This window comes from Meriones unguiculatus, chromosome X (genome assembly GCF_030254825.1).
Source record: "Meriones unguiculatus strain TT.TT164.6M chromosome X, Bangor_MerUng_6.1, whole genome shotgun sequence".
In the NCBI taxonomy this organism is placed as follows: Eukaryota; Metazoa; Chordata; class Mammalia; order Rodentia; family Muridae; genus Meriones; species Meriones unguiculatus.
The window spans coordinates 64,630,731-64,644,406 of record NC_083369.1 but is presented as its reverse complement, the minus strand read 5'-3'; the positions used below and the strand labels follow the sequence as shown (position 1 = coordinate 64,644,406).

General features: G+C 38.8%; 1 protein-coding gene across 1 annotated transcript in view; it reads right to left on the bottom strand.

Moving 5' to 3' along the window:
* Col4a5 (collagen type IV alpha 5 chain) overlaps positions 1 to 13,676 on the bottom strand; it is a 297,510-nt gene that overhangs the window by 74,283 nt on the left and 209,551 nt on the right. The window contains 5 exon segments of the mRNA XM_060375633.1: positions 4,472 to 4,611; positions 6,817 to 6,906; positions 9,419 to 9,517; positions 12,677 to 12,826; positions 13,258 to 13,347. Of these exon segments, the coding sequence (XP_060231616.1) occupies positions 4,472 to 4,611; positions 6,817 to 6,906; positions 9,419 to 9,517; positions 12,677 to 12,826; positions 13,258 to 13,347 (569 nt within the window).

Sequence of the window (13,676 nt, the reverse complement as noted above, 5' to 3'; positions counted from 1 at the left end):
GGGGATAGGAGCTCCACAAGGAGAGTAACAGAAACAAAATATTTCCACAAGGAGAGCACAGGGATCTTTGCAAAGACCTATACTCTGACCAAGGACCATGCCTGGAGATAACCTAGAAACCCTGCCGAGATGTAGCATGTGGCAGCTCAGTCTCCAAATGGGCTCCCTAAGGGGAGCAGGGACTGTCTCTGACATGAACTCAGTGGCTGTCTCATTGATCACCTCCCCCTGATGAGGGAGGAGCCTTGCCAGGCCACAGAGGGAGGCAATGCAGCCAGTACTGATGAGACCAAGGGTCAGATGGAAGGTGAGGAGTAGCTCCCCTATGAGTAGACAAGGGAAGGAACATGGGAGGAGATGAGGAAGGGCAGATGGGATTAGGTGGGGATGAGGGAGAGGGCTACAGCATGGATACAATGTGAATAAACTGTAATTTATGAAAAAAATATTTTTAAAAAGACAAAGAGCCTTTTATTAGACTTAAAGGTGTGAATGTTGGAATAATGTTCTTGTGGAATGTATACAATTTACCCTTGTTCATTGAAATGCTGATTCCTCTACCCCACCATCTGCTTTTAATCCAGACATTGCAGTGTAATGTTTTTTCTAAGTATCACCTGTCTCAAGTTTGTGTAAACATGACACCATTTGTTCTTTGTATTTTCAAAAACAAACAAACAAAAACAACCAATACTGTGCAGTAGAGAGAATAAGGTGGGACATCCTGGTCCTGAGGGTAAGGGAGAGAAGAAAGTGGGAAGAGTTGGAAAGGACAGATCAGAAGGACAGGACTTGGAACAATGAGGAAAGATGAACCGGGCCTAGATATGACCAGAAGCAGGTATAATGTGAGAAATCTGCCTGGGAGGAAACTATGAGGGATTGGAGGTTTAAGGATGGAGTAAATATTGCCCAGCATAGTGCTCTAGGTTAATTAAATTAAAAAAAAAAAGAAAAATGCAAATAGACCCATATTCATCACCCTGCACAAAACTAAAGTCCTAGTGGATCAAAGACCTCAACATAAAACCAGACACAGTAAACCTGGTAGAAGAAAAAGTGAGGAAGAACTTTGTACTCATTGGCACAGGAGACAACTTCCTGAACAGAACACCAACAGCTCAGGATCTAACATCAACAATCAATAAATGGTACCGCATGAAACTGAAAAGCTTCTGTAACGCAAAGGACACTAAGAGCAGAACAAAGCAACAGCTGGCAGATTGGGAAAGGATCTTCACCTACCCTATATCTGACAGAGGACTAATATCCAGAATATATAACGGAATCATGAAGTTGAAAAGCAACAGATCAAGTAATCCAAATTAAAAATGGGGTACAGAGCTAAACAGAATTCTCAATAGAAGAATATCGAATAGCAGAGAAACACTTAAATAAATGTTCAACACCCTTAGTCATCAGGGAAATGCATATCAAAATGACCCTGAGATTTCACCTTAAACCCATCAGAACAGCTAAGAACAAAAATTCAAGTGACAATACATGCTGGACAGGTTATGGAGAAAGGGGAACCCTCCTGCATTGCTGGCGGGAATGTAAACTTGTACAACCACTTTGGGAATCAATCTGGTACTTTCTCAGACAATTAGGAATAGTGCTTCCTCTCCTTCCATCTAACCCTTGCCTGGTGCTTGGTTGGAGTATCAGTCTCAAAAACTAACCAACCCCGTGCTCAGATGTTTTGGTTCTGTTGCTCTCCTTGTGGAGCTCCTGTCCTCTCTGGGTCTTTCTCTCTCTTCCTTATTTCTTAAGATACCTTGCACTCGCCTAAAGTTTGGCTATGACACTCAGCATCTGCTTTGATACCTTGCTGGGTAGAGTCTTTCAGAGGCCCTCTGTGATTGGCTCCTGTCCTGTTCCCTGTTTTCTCCATCTTCCAATATCCATCTCATTTGTCTTTCTGAGTGAGGATTTATCATCTTACCGAGGGTCCTCCTTTTTGCTTGGCTTCTTTAGGTGTATAGCTTTTAGTATGTTTATCCTATATTATATGGCTAATATCCACTTATAAGTGAGTACATACCATGTGTGTCTTTCTGGTTCTGGGATACCTTACTCAGGATGATGTTTTCTAGTTCCCACCATTTGCCTGTTAATTTCATAATTTGCTTGTTTTTAATTGCTGATTAGTATATTGTGTAACTGTACCACAGTTTCTGTATCCATTCCTCAGTTAAGGGACATCTGGGTTGTCTCCAGTTTCTGGCTATTACAAATAAAGCTGCTACAAATATAGTTGAGCTAATGTCCTTGTTGTGCACCTGAGCATATTTTGGATATCTGCCTAGGCATGCTATAGCTGGATCTTGAGGAAGTACTATTCCTAATTGTCTGAGAAAGTGTCAGATTGATTTCCAAAGTGGTTGTACATGTTTACATTCCCACCAGCAATGAAACAGGGTTCCCCTTTCTCCACATCCTTTCCAGCCTATATGGTCCTTGGTTGGAGAATCAGTCTCATAAAAGACCCCTGTGGCCAGATATATTTGGTCCTTGTGGTGCTCCCATCCTCTCCAGGTCTTACTAACTCCCCCTTCTTTCTTATGATTCCCTGCACTCTGCCCAAGGTTTGGTTATGAGTCTCAGCGTCTGCTTTGATACACTGCTAGGTAGAGTTTTTCACAATTAGGAATAGTGCTACCTCAAGATCCAGGTTTACCACTCCTAGGCATATGTTCAAAATATGCTCAAGTACACAACGAGGACATTTGCTCAACCATGTTTTCAGCAGCTTTGTAATATTGAGAACCTGGAAACAACCCAGACTTTCCTCAATGGACGAATGGATACAGAACCTGTGGTACATTTACACAATGGAATACTACTCAGCAATTAAAAACTAGGAAATCATGAAATTTGCATGCAAAAGGTGGGAACTAGAAAAGAATATCCTGAGTGAGGTAACCCAGAAGCAGAAAGACACACACGGTATATACTCACTTATAAGTGGATACTAGACCTATAAGGTAGGACAAACATACTAAAATCTGTACATCTAAAGAAGCTTAACAAGAAGAGGTTCTGGGTTAAGGTCATCAGTCCCACTTAGAAAGACAAATAGAATGTACATTGGAAGTAGGAGAAAAGAAGAAACAGGACAGGAGCCTACCATAGAGGGCCTCTGAAAGTCACATGAGTTTTTGATCTTAGCCATTCTGATGGGTGTAAGGTGAAATCTCAGGGTCGTTTTGATTTAATTTGCATCTCCCTGATGACTAAGGATGTTGAGCATCTCTTTAAGTGTTTCTCTGCCATTCTATATTCCTCTACAGAGAATTCTCTGTTCAGCTCTGTTCCCCATTTTTTACTTGGATCACTTGACTTGCTGATGTTTAACATTGCGTTCTTTAGATATTCTGGATATTAGCCCTCTGTCAGATATAGAGGTTGATGAAGATCCTTTACCAGTCTGTAGGCTGTCGTTTTGTTCTGAAAAAAGTGTCTTTTGCTTTACAGAAGCTTTTCAGTTTCATGAGATCCCATTTATTGACTGTTGATCTTAGAGCCTGTGCTGTTGGTGTTCTGTTCAGGAAGTTGTCGCCTGTGCCAATGAGTTCCAAGCTCTTCCCTACTTTTGCTTCTAACCGATTTAGTGTGTCTGGTTTTATGTTGAGGTCTTTGATCCACTAGGGATTTAGTTTTGTGCAGGGTCATAAATATGGATCTATTTGCATTTTTCTACACATAGACATCTAATTAGACCAGCACCTTTTCTTGAAGATGCTGTTTTGTTTTGTTTTGTTTTGTTTTCCCCATTGTATGATTTTGAGTTCTTTGGCAAAAATCAAACCCATAGGTGTGTGGGTTTATTTCTGGGTCTTCAGTTTGATTCCATTGATCCACCGTTCTTCATCTCTCTCATTACTACATCTCATGATGACTTTGTTGTTTCAGCAAGAAAATATGAGCAACCACTGAATTACATTCTTTACATTTTTCTCCAAACTTGCTTTTTCCAAAATCTTTCCTATCTTCTACTGTTTTAGGAACAAAAAAATTGAATTTAATCTTAACTCCTCTTTTCTCTCATTTTTCATACACAGATATTTCTGATTTGACCAATGACTCCTTTTCAGAATCAGATTGTTTCTTATCACTTCCACTGTCACCAACCTGATCCAACCCACCAGTATGCCAATGCTGTATACACTATTGTAACTGTTCTGTATATTATCTGTTTTTAAATCAAGGAGGGAGTGTAATTTTAAATAAATAATATAAAATCATCATATTCTTTTCTTTTGCTTCCCAATTTACTAGGAATAAAAATTATGCCATTGTTATGCTTATTGTTACCAGCTTGAGTACACAATCTAAGAGAAAAGGGAATTAACACATCCTGTGCTCAGAACATGTCTTGTCATTCTGGAGTCTTTTTAGTGAGGAATTAGAAATGAGCACAGTTAAAAGCTGTAAATTCTCATTCACACCAGAAGAACAAAAGGATTACCTTTGGACCAGGAAGACCTGGAAGACCAAGGCCTGAAACACCGGGATCTCCTTTACTTCCTTTCTGGCCAGGTAACCCCGGAGATCCAGGTTGTCCAGGAGCTCCAGGAGGTCCAGGGGGACCATCCACACCTTGAGGGCCTGTTGAAAATGTATAATGACCAATATTCAATAAAATTCTCTGTATTCATGGCAAACCTAAGATAAACTTGCAAAAGTATCTTTGGGGAAAAAACTTGCACAAACAGAGTATATAAAAATGAGCTTCACACACAAGTATATATAAGAACTTATTTCCTTTTTTTTCTTTCTTTTTTGCTTTTTTTTTTGAGAAAGAGATTACATGCATGTGTCACCATTATCTGGTTTAACAACCTATTTCTAAAGAAAGTTTGATAGAAGGAAAAAAAAAGCTAGAAAACACATGTTTTGGAATTCTGACTTTTTTTAATTTTTATTTTTTCTTATTAGTTACATTTTGTTAACTCTGTATCCCAGCTGTATCCCGCTCCCTTATTACCTCCCAGTCCCACCTTCCCTTCCTGCTCTCTGCTCTTCCCCTTTCCAAGTCCACTGATGGGGGGGGGCTCTGCTCCATTCATCTGACCCTGTTTTATCAGGTCTGCAAAGTTTTCCTCTGTGGCCTAACAGGACTGTTCCTCCCTTGGGGAGTGGGGAGGTCAAAGAGCCAGTCATTGAGTTCCTGTTAGAAATAGTCCTTGTTCCCCTCACTTTGGGAAACCAATTGGTTACTGAGCTACCACAGGCTACATCTGAGCAGAGGTTCTAGGTTATATCCATACATGGTCCTTGGTTGAATGTCAGTCTCAGAAAAGACCCTGTGCCCAGATATATTTGGTCCTTGTGGAGCTCCTATTCTTTCCCCATCATACTAACTCCCCTTCTTTCATATGTTCCCTGTACTCTGCCAAAGGTTTGGTTATGAGTCTTAGTGTCTGCTTTGAAACACTACTAAGTAGAGTTTTTCAGATGCCTTCTGCGGTAGACTCCTGTCATATGTTCAATGCACATCCCATCTGTCTTTCTAAATGAGGATTGATCATCTTACCCCGTGTCTGCTCTCTTGATTATCATTTTTAGGTGTATAGATTTCATTATTATTTATCATCTTATAGGTCTATATAAGCGAGTATATACCGTGTTTGTCTTTCTCCTTCTGGGATATTTCACTCAGAATGATCTTTTCTAGATCCCACCATTTGACTGCAAATTTCATGATTTCCTCCTTTTTGATTGCTGAGTAGTATTCCATTGTGTAAAAATACCACAATTTCTGTACACATTCCTCCGTTGATAGACATCTGGGCTGTTTCCAGGTTCTGGCTATTACAAATAAAGCTGCTATAAACATGGTTGAGCAAATATCTCTGTTGTGTACTTGAGCGAATTTTGGGTATACACCTAGCAGTGGTATAGCTGGGTCTTGGGGAAGCACTATTCCTAATTGTCTGAGAAAGAGCCAGATAGACTTCCAAAGTGGTTGTACCAGTTTACATTCCCACCAGCAGTGGAGGAGGGTTCCCCTTTCTCCACAACCTCTCCAGCATATGTTGTCACTTGAGTTTTTCATCTTGGCCATTCTGATGGGTGTAAGGTGAAATCTCAGGGTCGTTTTGACTTGCATTTCCCTAATGGCTAATAAGGTTGATGTCTTCTTTCTCTTCTACTCCTATTATTCTTAGATTTTGTCTTTTCATGGTGTCCTTGATTTCTTGGATGTTTTGTGTTTGGAACTTTTCTGATTTTATTTTTTCTTTGAGAGACGTTTCAATTTCTGCAAGTGTATCTTCGGCTCCTGAGATTCTCTCTTCCATCTCTTGTATTCTGTTGGTGACTTTTTAATTTCTTAAAATTCTTTCCCTTATTACTCACTTAAATATTTTTTGTAGGGAGAGCTCTATCTATTCATTATTTTAGCGAGTGTGTTACACTGATTCTGTCAACATTAGCTACTACATCTCCAGTGCTTCAGTTCCCAAATCTCATCGACATTATCACTTAGCTACATACCCAGACTTTACATTTAACATATTTTCTGATAAAAAGGGGGGTGAGATAAATGAAGATTAGGTTACAGGTCAATTGATAGAGTGTTTGCATCATATAAATAAAGCTGTAGGTTCAATCTTTAATACATTATAAGCTAGGCATGGTGTCAAGTACTTGTAATTCCAGTATTTTGTGGGTAGATACAGTATGAATGTCATCATCAGCTATGTAGCATGCTTGATGATAAATTGTGCTACATACTTGAGACCCTGTCTCAAAGGAAAAAGACACTAAATATTAATAGGATTAAATGACTATGACTTCTTCATCACTCACCGGGAAAACCCATGTCACCAATGTATCCTTTAGGTCCAGGAGATCCTGTAAGTCCTGGTGGACCAGGAAGACCAGGATTACCCTTGGGACCTAGAAAAGTAATGTTGGTAAAATTAAAGTAAAAAGTGGCAGAGAGTCATTGAAAAAATACATTTTATTGTATTAAAGTCTACAGACACAATTCAGTGTGAAATAGGCAAGGAGTCCCTCAGAAGTCTCTTTAGTAACATAATAGAATATAATTCTGTTAATATGGATCTTTAAATGCAACATCATGAGAAAAAAGACAATTTTATCTGAACACCTTGGTTCTTCTCCTAAAACAATTCCATGCATTTGGTGTTCTGTTCATTGCATATGTGTAACTATCTATTTTGTGTTCTCACAGATAAAACCCATGTAATAATGCGTAATAAAATTTTAGCAATGGATTTGTAGCATGACAGAGCTCCACTATGATAGGCCTACATGTTTACCAGTGCTGCCATATGTATTTTTCTTTTAATTTCACAGTGACTTCCAGGTCTAAAAAGAGAATGTGGAAGACGTTGGGAAGAAAGCAAACACGAATCAATCTTTCTGACACCACCAAGATAATGTGGTATGAATAAGATTGCAAATAAATGATCTTCAAGACTCTTCTAAGAAAACAAAGACCAGCTGCTTTTTGTTTTCTTCGTTTTCAAACCAAAACAAAATACCTGAAAGTTTCATGAGCAGTAAGAAAAAAACCTAAAAAAAAATTGTCCACTGTAAGAGCATTTGTTCTATAACAGACTGTACAAGAAGGGCTGTGAAACTTTCATGTTTAGATATTTTTAAAAATTAAAAATTACAATTATCTGTTTTGGTTATTTTTGTTTTGTTTTTTATTTTATTTTTATTTTTATTAAATATTTATTACAGTATATTCACTTTGGATCTCCCCTGTACCTCCTTTCCTCCTCCCCTCCCAACCCCACCCTCCCTCTTCCCCAACCGTGTCCCTCTCCCAATCACTGATAAGGGAGGTCCTCCTCTCCTTCCCTCTGATCCTAGTCTATCAGGTCTCATCAGGATTGGCTGCATTGTCTTCTTCTGTGGCCTGGTAAGGCTGCTCCCCTCTCAGGCGGAGGTGATCAAAGAGCAGGCCAATCAGTTCCTGTCAGAGACAGTCCCTGTCCCCATTACTATGGAGGCCACTTGGACACTGAACTGCCATGGGCTATATCTGTGCAGAGGTTCCAGGCCTTCTCCGTAAGTGGTCTTTGGCTGGAGTATCAGTCTCAGAAAAGACCCTTGTGCCCAGACTTTTTGGATCTGTTGCTGTAATTGTGGAGCACCTGCCCTCTCCAGGTCTCACTATCTCCTACTTCTTTCAGAAGATTCCCTGCACTCTGCCCAAAGTTTGGCTATGAGTCTCAACATCTGCCTTGATACCTTGCAAGGTAGAGCCTTTCAGAGGCTCTCGGTGGTAGGCTCCTGTCCTGTTCCCTGTTTTCTCCCTCTTCCAATGTCCATCCTCTTTGCCTTTCTGAATGGGAATAGAGCATCTTAGCCAGAGTCCTCTTCTTGATTAGTTTCCTTGGGTGTACAGATTTTAGTATGTTTATCCTATGTTACATATTTAATATCCACTTATGAGTGAGTATATGCCCTGTGTGTCTTTCTGCTTTTGGGATACCTCACTCAGGATGACCTTTTCCAATACAAAAGACAAAAGGTCTGAGAAAGAAATTATGGAAACAACACCGTTCACAATAGCCACAAAGGACATAAAGTACCTTGGTGTGACCCTAACCAAGCAAGTCAAAGATTGTATGAAAAAAAAAAAAATTCAAGTCTCTGAAGAAAGAATTAGAAGAAGATATCAAAAGATGGAAAGATCTCCCATGCTCATGGCTTGGCAGGATTAACATTGTAAAAATGGCCATCTTACCAAAAGCAATCTACAGATTCAATGCAATTCCCATCAAATTACCAACACAATTCTTTACAGATCTTGAAAGAAAAATTCTCAGCTTCATATGGAATAAAAAGAAGCCCAGAATTGCTATAACAATCCTCTACAATAAAAGATCTTCTGGAGTTATCTCCATCCCTGATCTCAAGTTGTACTATAGAGCAACAGTAATAAAAACTACATGGTACTGGCATAGAAACAGAATGGTGGATCAATGGAATAGCATAAGAGACCCAGAAATAAACCCACACACTTATAGTCACCTGGTTTTTGACAAAGATGCCAATTATCTGTTTTACATTGTAGAATGTTTGACTTACCTGATGTCAACAAACAACAACTAAAGCAGGTGAATTATTCAGGCTTCTACCCTATAATTGTCATACTTTTATGTTGGAGTATTTGTACTAAAATATATCACATTATTTGAATTATAATTCTACATATAGCCTGTTGTGAACAAAATATGAATCTGAATAAGCAAAATAAAGTGTCCTGTATATCTTGTATTTAGATAAAACTTGGGTCAAATGTCAACAGTTTTGTCAAGCCTAGCTGCATAACCAGATCCAAATAATCACTAAATGGGATAAATACATAATTACTTTTCTAGAGATCACTCTCAGCTATTCAAATTTCACAGTAGTCTATCTTAAATACCTGGTAGTCCTGGCAATCCGGGTTTTCCACTGAGTCCAGGTTGCCCTGGGTCTCCAGGCAATCCCTGGTAGCCTTTTGGTCCTGAAAGCCCAGGAATACCTTCCAAAGATAAGCATAAAAAAAGTTGGGCTGATTCTGATTAACAAATTAAATGAATTTTCCAAAAAGTTCCTTAAGTTTTGAACTGTATGTAAGTTAAATTGAGAAACTGGTTATCCTTCTCTCTCTCTCTCTCTCTCTCTCTCTCTCTCTCTCTCTCTCTCTCTCCCTCTCTCTCTCTGTCCCCCGCTCTCTTTCTCTCTGTGTGTGTGTTGATTGCTGCATTTTAACCATTTTCTTTTTTAAATTTTATTTTTCTTATTAGTTACATTTTGTTAACTCTGTGTCCCAGCTGTATCCCGCTCCCTCATTCCCTCCCCAACCCCACACTCCCTCCCTGGTTTCCTCCCTGCCCCTTTCCAAGTCCACTGATTGGGGAGGACCTCCTCCCCTTTCATCTGACCCTGTTTTATCAGGTATCTTCAGGGCTGGCTGCAAAGTCCTCCTCTGTGGCCTAACAGGACTGCTCCTCCCTTGAGGAGGTGGGGAGGTCAAAGAGCCTGCCCTTGAGATCCTGTTAGAAATAGTCCTTGTTCCCCTTACTTTGGAAAACTACTTGGTTACTGAGCTGCCACGGGCCACATCCAAGCAGAAGTTCTAAGTTATATCTATAGATGGTCCTCGGTTGAGTGTCAGTCTCAGAAAATTTGTTTTCTGTGACAACTTTTTTTTTTCCTGACAGTCTAATTGGTTTCATAAATCAAGAAGAAAAAAAATTCCTAGTACAAATAAGAATGAAAAGGTTACCAAAAAGATGCAGCAGAAGTCAACTTCAAGATGAATCGTAGGGAAGATAATGTAATATGGATAGAAACCATCCTTTACATAGCACTTCACTTGGGAGGGAAACGATGCTCCCCAGGATACTTTTTTTTTTTTAATGATTCCATCAAGTAGTCATATTTCGGGGCACCACATTTTAGGGATAATTTAAAAGAGTTTCAAAGAATTGGCAGTGGTAGCTCTGCAGCATCTTTGCCTCTAAGATGATACAGATATGGATCCTGAATTATTAACATGCCCCTGGAGATTGACAGAGTGTGAAGCTCAGTAAGAATTGCCTATCATTGGGTTTCATCCCCAGCACTTCAAACAAGAGGAACAACAAAGTAATGTTTATGCTTTGCCCTGTCCACCTGTATTAAAAACAACAGTGGCCAATTTGGTGATAATCTGATATACTATGAACTATTAGCTTCTCTAATTATTACTATCTCCCACCAAGGAATTCAGATCAGCCAAATAATGTCAAGTTCCTCTTTGTTTCTAACTGTCTCAAAGTGTTTTATCATTAAGAAGGAGAGCAGCCTTATCAGGCCACAGAAGATGACAATGCAGCCACTTCTGATGAGAACTGATAGACTAAGATCAGAAAGAAGAAGAGGAGGACCTCCTCTATCAGTGGACTTGGGGAGGGGCATGCATAAAGAAGGGGGAGGGAGGGTGGGATCGGGAGGGGAGGAGGGAGGAGCTCGTGGGGGGATACAAAATGAATAAAGTGTAAATAATAAAAGTTAAATAAAAAATTAAAAAAAGAATCATACATTAGAAGTCAAGTATACTTTACTGCCCTATAATTTGGAAAGCTAAAAGGAGCAATGTAATATAATAACCCCAGGAGCTAGTGAGATTGCTCAGTAGATGAAGGAATAAGCCACAAAGCCTGAAGACCTGAGTACAACATTTGGAGCCCACATAATGAAGTGGGAGAAGTATAAATTGTCCTCTGACATTCACATGGACATTTTAACATATCCATAGGCATACACATCAATCAATCAATCAAAATATGTTTAAGGGATACCTGAAACAGACATTTCATTTTAGTCATCCAAAATTTACATGTTCCTGCCTCTTTTGGTACTTAGTGAACAACTCCAATATAAGAATTTTTTAAGGAAAATTACCATCAATGAGACTCATAACATTTGTTTACACACACACACACACACACACACACACACACACACACACACACGAATAACTGACAATATTAATAGAACACAAAAATTTGCAAGTGCTTTTCCTAAAAGTATGTTTCTTTTCTTTAGGCATATTATATATTAATTTATGAGTATGTGTATTTCATGGTGGTTTTTAATGAACCATGTTAGACTTCTATGAAAAGAATCCAATATTTTTACACTTTAAAACTTGTTAAATACAACATTATATTACTTACTTTTATTTAGTTTCAAGGAGAAAAAAATGAAAAGGACTACCACATTTCATAAAAACCCAAATTTGCTGTTCCCAAATTATTGTGATATATATAATTTTCTCTCTTCTGTTCTCCTGTGGCACTTCTGGAAACCTGCAGGTAGTTATTTAAGTCTATTTCATTTGTGAATGTTTTTGCTTATGTGTTCATTTATGTATGTGTGTACATACATGCTTGTAGGTTTGTTGGCACATGTGTCTTTGCATGTGCACATAGCGGCCCAAAGTTGAAGCTAGATGTTTTCATAGATTGCTCACCATTTTGTTCATTTAGGATGGGTCTCTCACTGAACTCAAAACTCTCCTAGAGGAACTCTGTCTCTGCCTCAAAGTGTTAAGATTATAGGCAAGTTCCTGTTTTGCTTTTATGTAGGTTCTGGGTATCCAAACTTCAATTTCTTGCTTGCATAATAAACAATTCACTGAGCCAACTCCCCAGCTCCCCAAGTCTGCTTTAAAACACCAGAGTTTGTGACAGGTAAACAAAAAACAAACAAAAAAAAACCCCAAAAAAACAAAAAGAAAATATTTAATCAGAAAGGTAATCAATTAACTATCATAAATCAGATGAAAATATTCACTACTAAAATGTATACAATTGGTTTGTTGAATCCAGTAACTACAAAATGTCAGGCGCCAGGCAAGGTAGTTTTTGAAATTCAGTGTGGACTGAAGAAACGAACTTCTGAAAGTTTTTCTTTGAATTCCACATGTCCAGTCACACACACACACACACACACACACACACACACACACACACACAGAGTCATGCACACACCGTAGATACATATGTACATACATGCATATATTAATAAATATGTGCAAAATCAAACTTCAGGAACCGGGTTTGTGGGACTGTGTTTGCTATCCTGTGTACTTCCAAAAATTAAACTGAAGATATGCAAAAAATATTATCCGTGAATACCTCCATTCACTTACCTGGAAGGCCAGGTTCTCCCTTTTCTCCTTTTGATCCCAGAAAATCTGGATCAATTGGTCCAGGAGGACCTGGAAGTCCAGGTTCTCCTTTACCACCTTTTTCTCCTTCAGGGCCAGGAAGACCTGGCTGACCTTGCATGCCATCATCACCTAAAATCAACAAAGCACAGTAGATTTGTTTATTCATAATTAATGTGTGTAAAATTATCATACGTCTCATAAATAAACTTCTAAGCGCTTAAAACATTTATATAGCTCAATGTCTGAGTGCATATATGTTTCTAAACTCAGTTAATAATCTCTCTACTTTCTAGGATTCTTTGACTGTAATTAAAGGCTCACGATAACAAAAACCTGAAATTTCATTCTGAGATTATGGGATAAGTGTTTACAGTTTTCCAGGTATGCAGATTAAGTTTGTTATCAGTCTGAAAGCAAGACATTTGTAATTGACACATTAGAAAGAAACAGAACACTAAGCACTGCTTGTATTAAAATAGGGAAAACAGAACCTGTATTGACAGAGCACTGTGTTTAATTTTCTTTGTCACACGTATCTATCAGTAAACGCCAATTTTTACCTTTAAGACCGGGAGCACCATTCATTCCAGGAATTCCCAAAGGTCCAGGTGGGCCTGGAGGTCCCATCATACCCATTTCACCTTTGGCACCTTTGGAAAATGACAGTTACTAACTTTTGTCTCTTTAGACATTTAAAGATATCAATCAGAAAACTATTTAGGAATGAAAGGAAAATGTGGTAAGATTTTACCCTTTCTCACTTGTTGCACTCACTCCCGACAAAACTCAGAAACAGATGCTCACAGTGCTAACTATTCTCCAAAGAAGGCCTCCCACGGATGCATACTTCCCCATTCACACAATTCACTGTAGCCTTCTTTCATTGGAATCTGGACTTTATGCTTTAGCACTGACTATCTGAGAAAGCGCAACTCCCAAGGCTACATAATAGGAACTCACAATGGGGCTGGTGAGATTG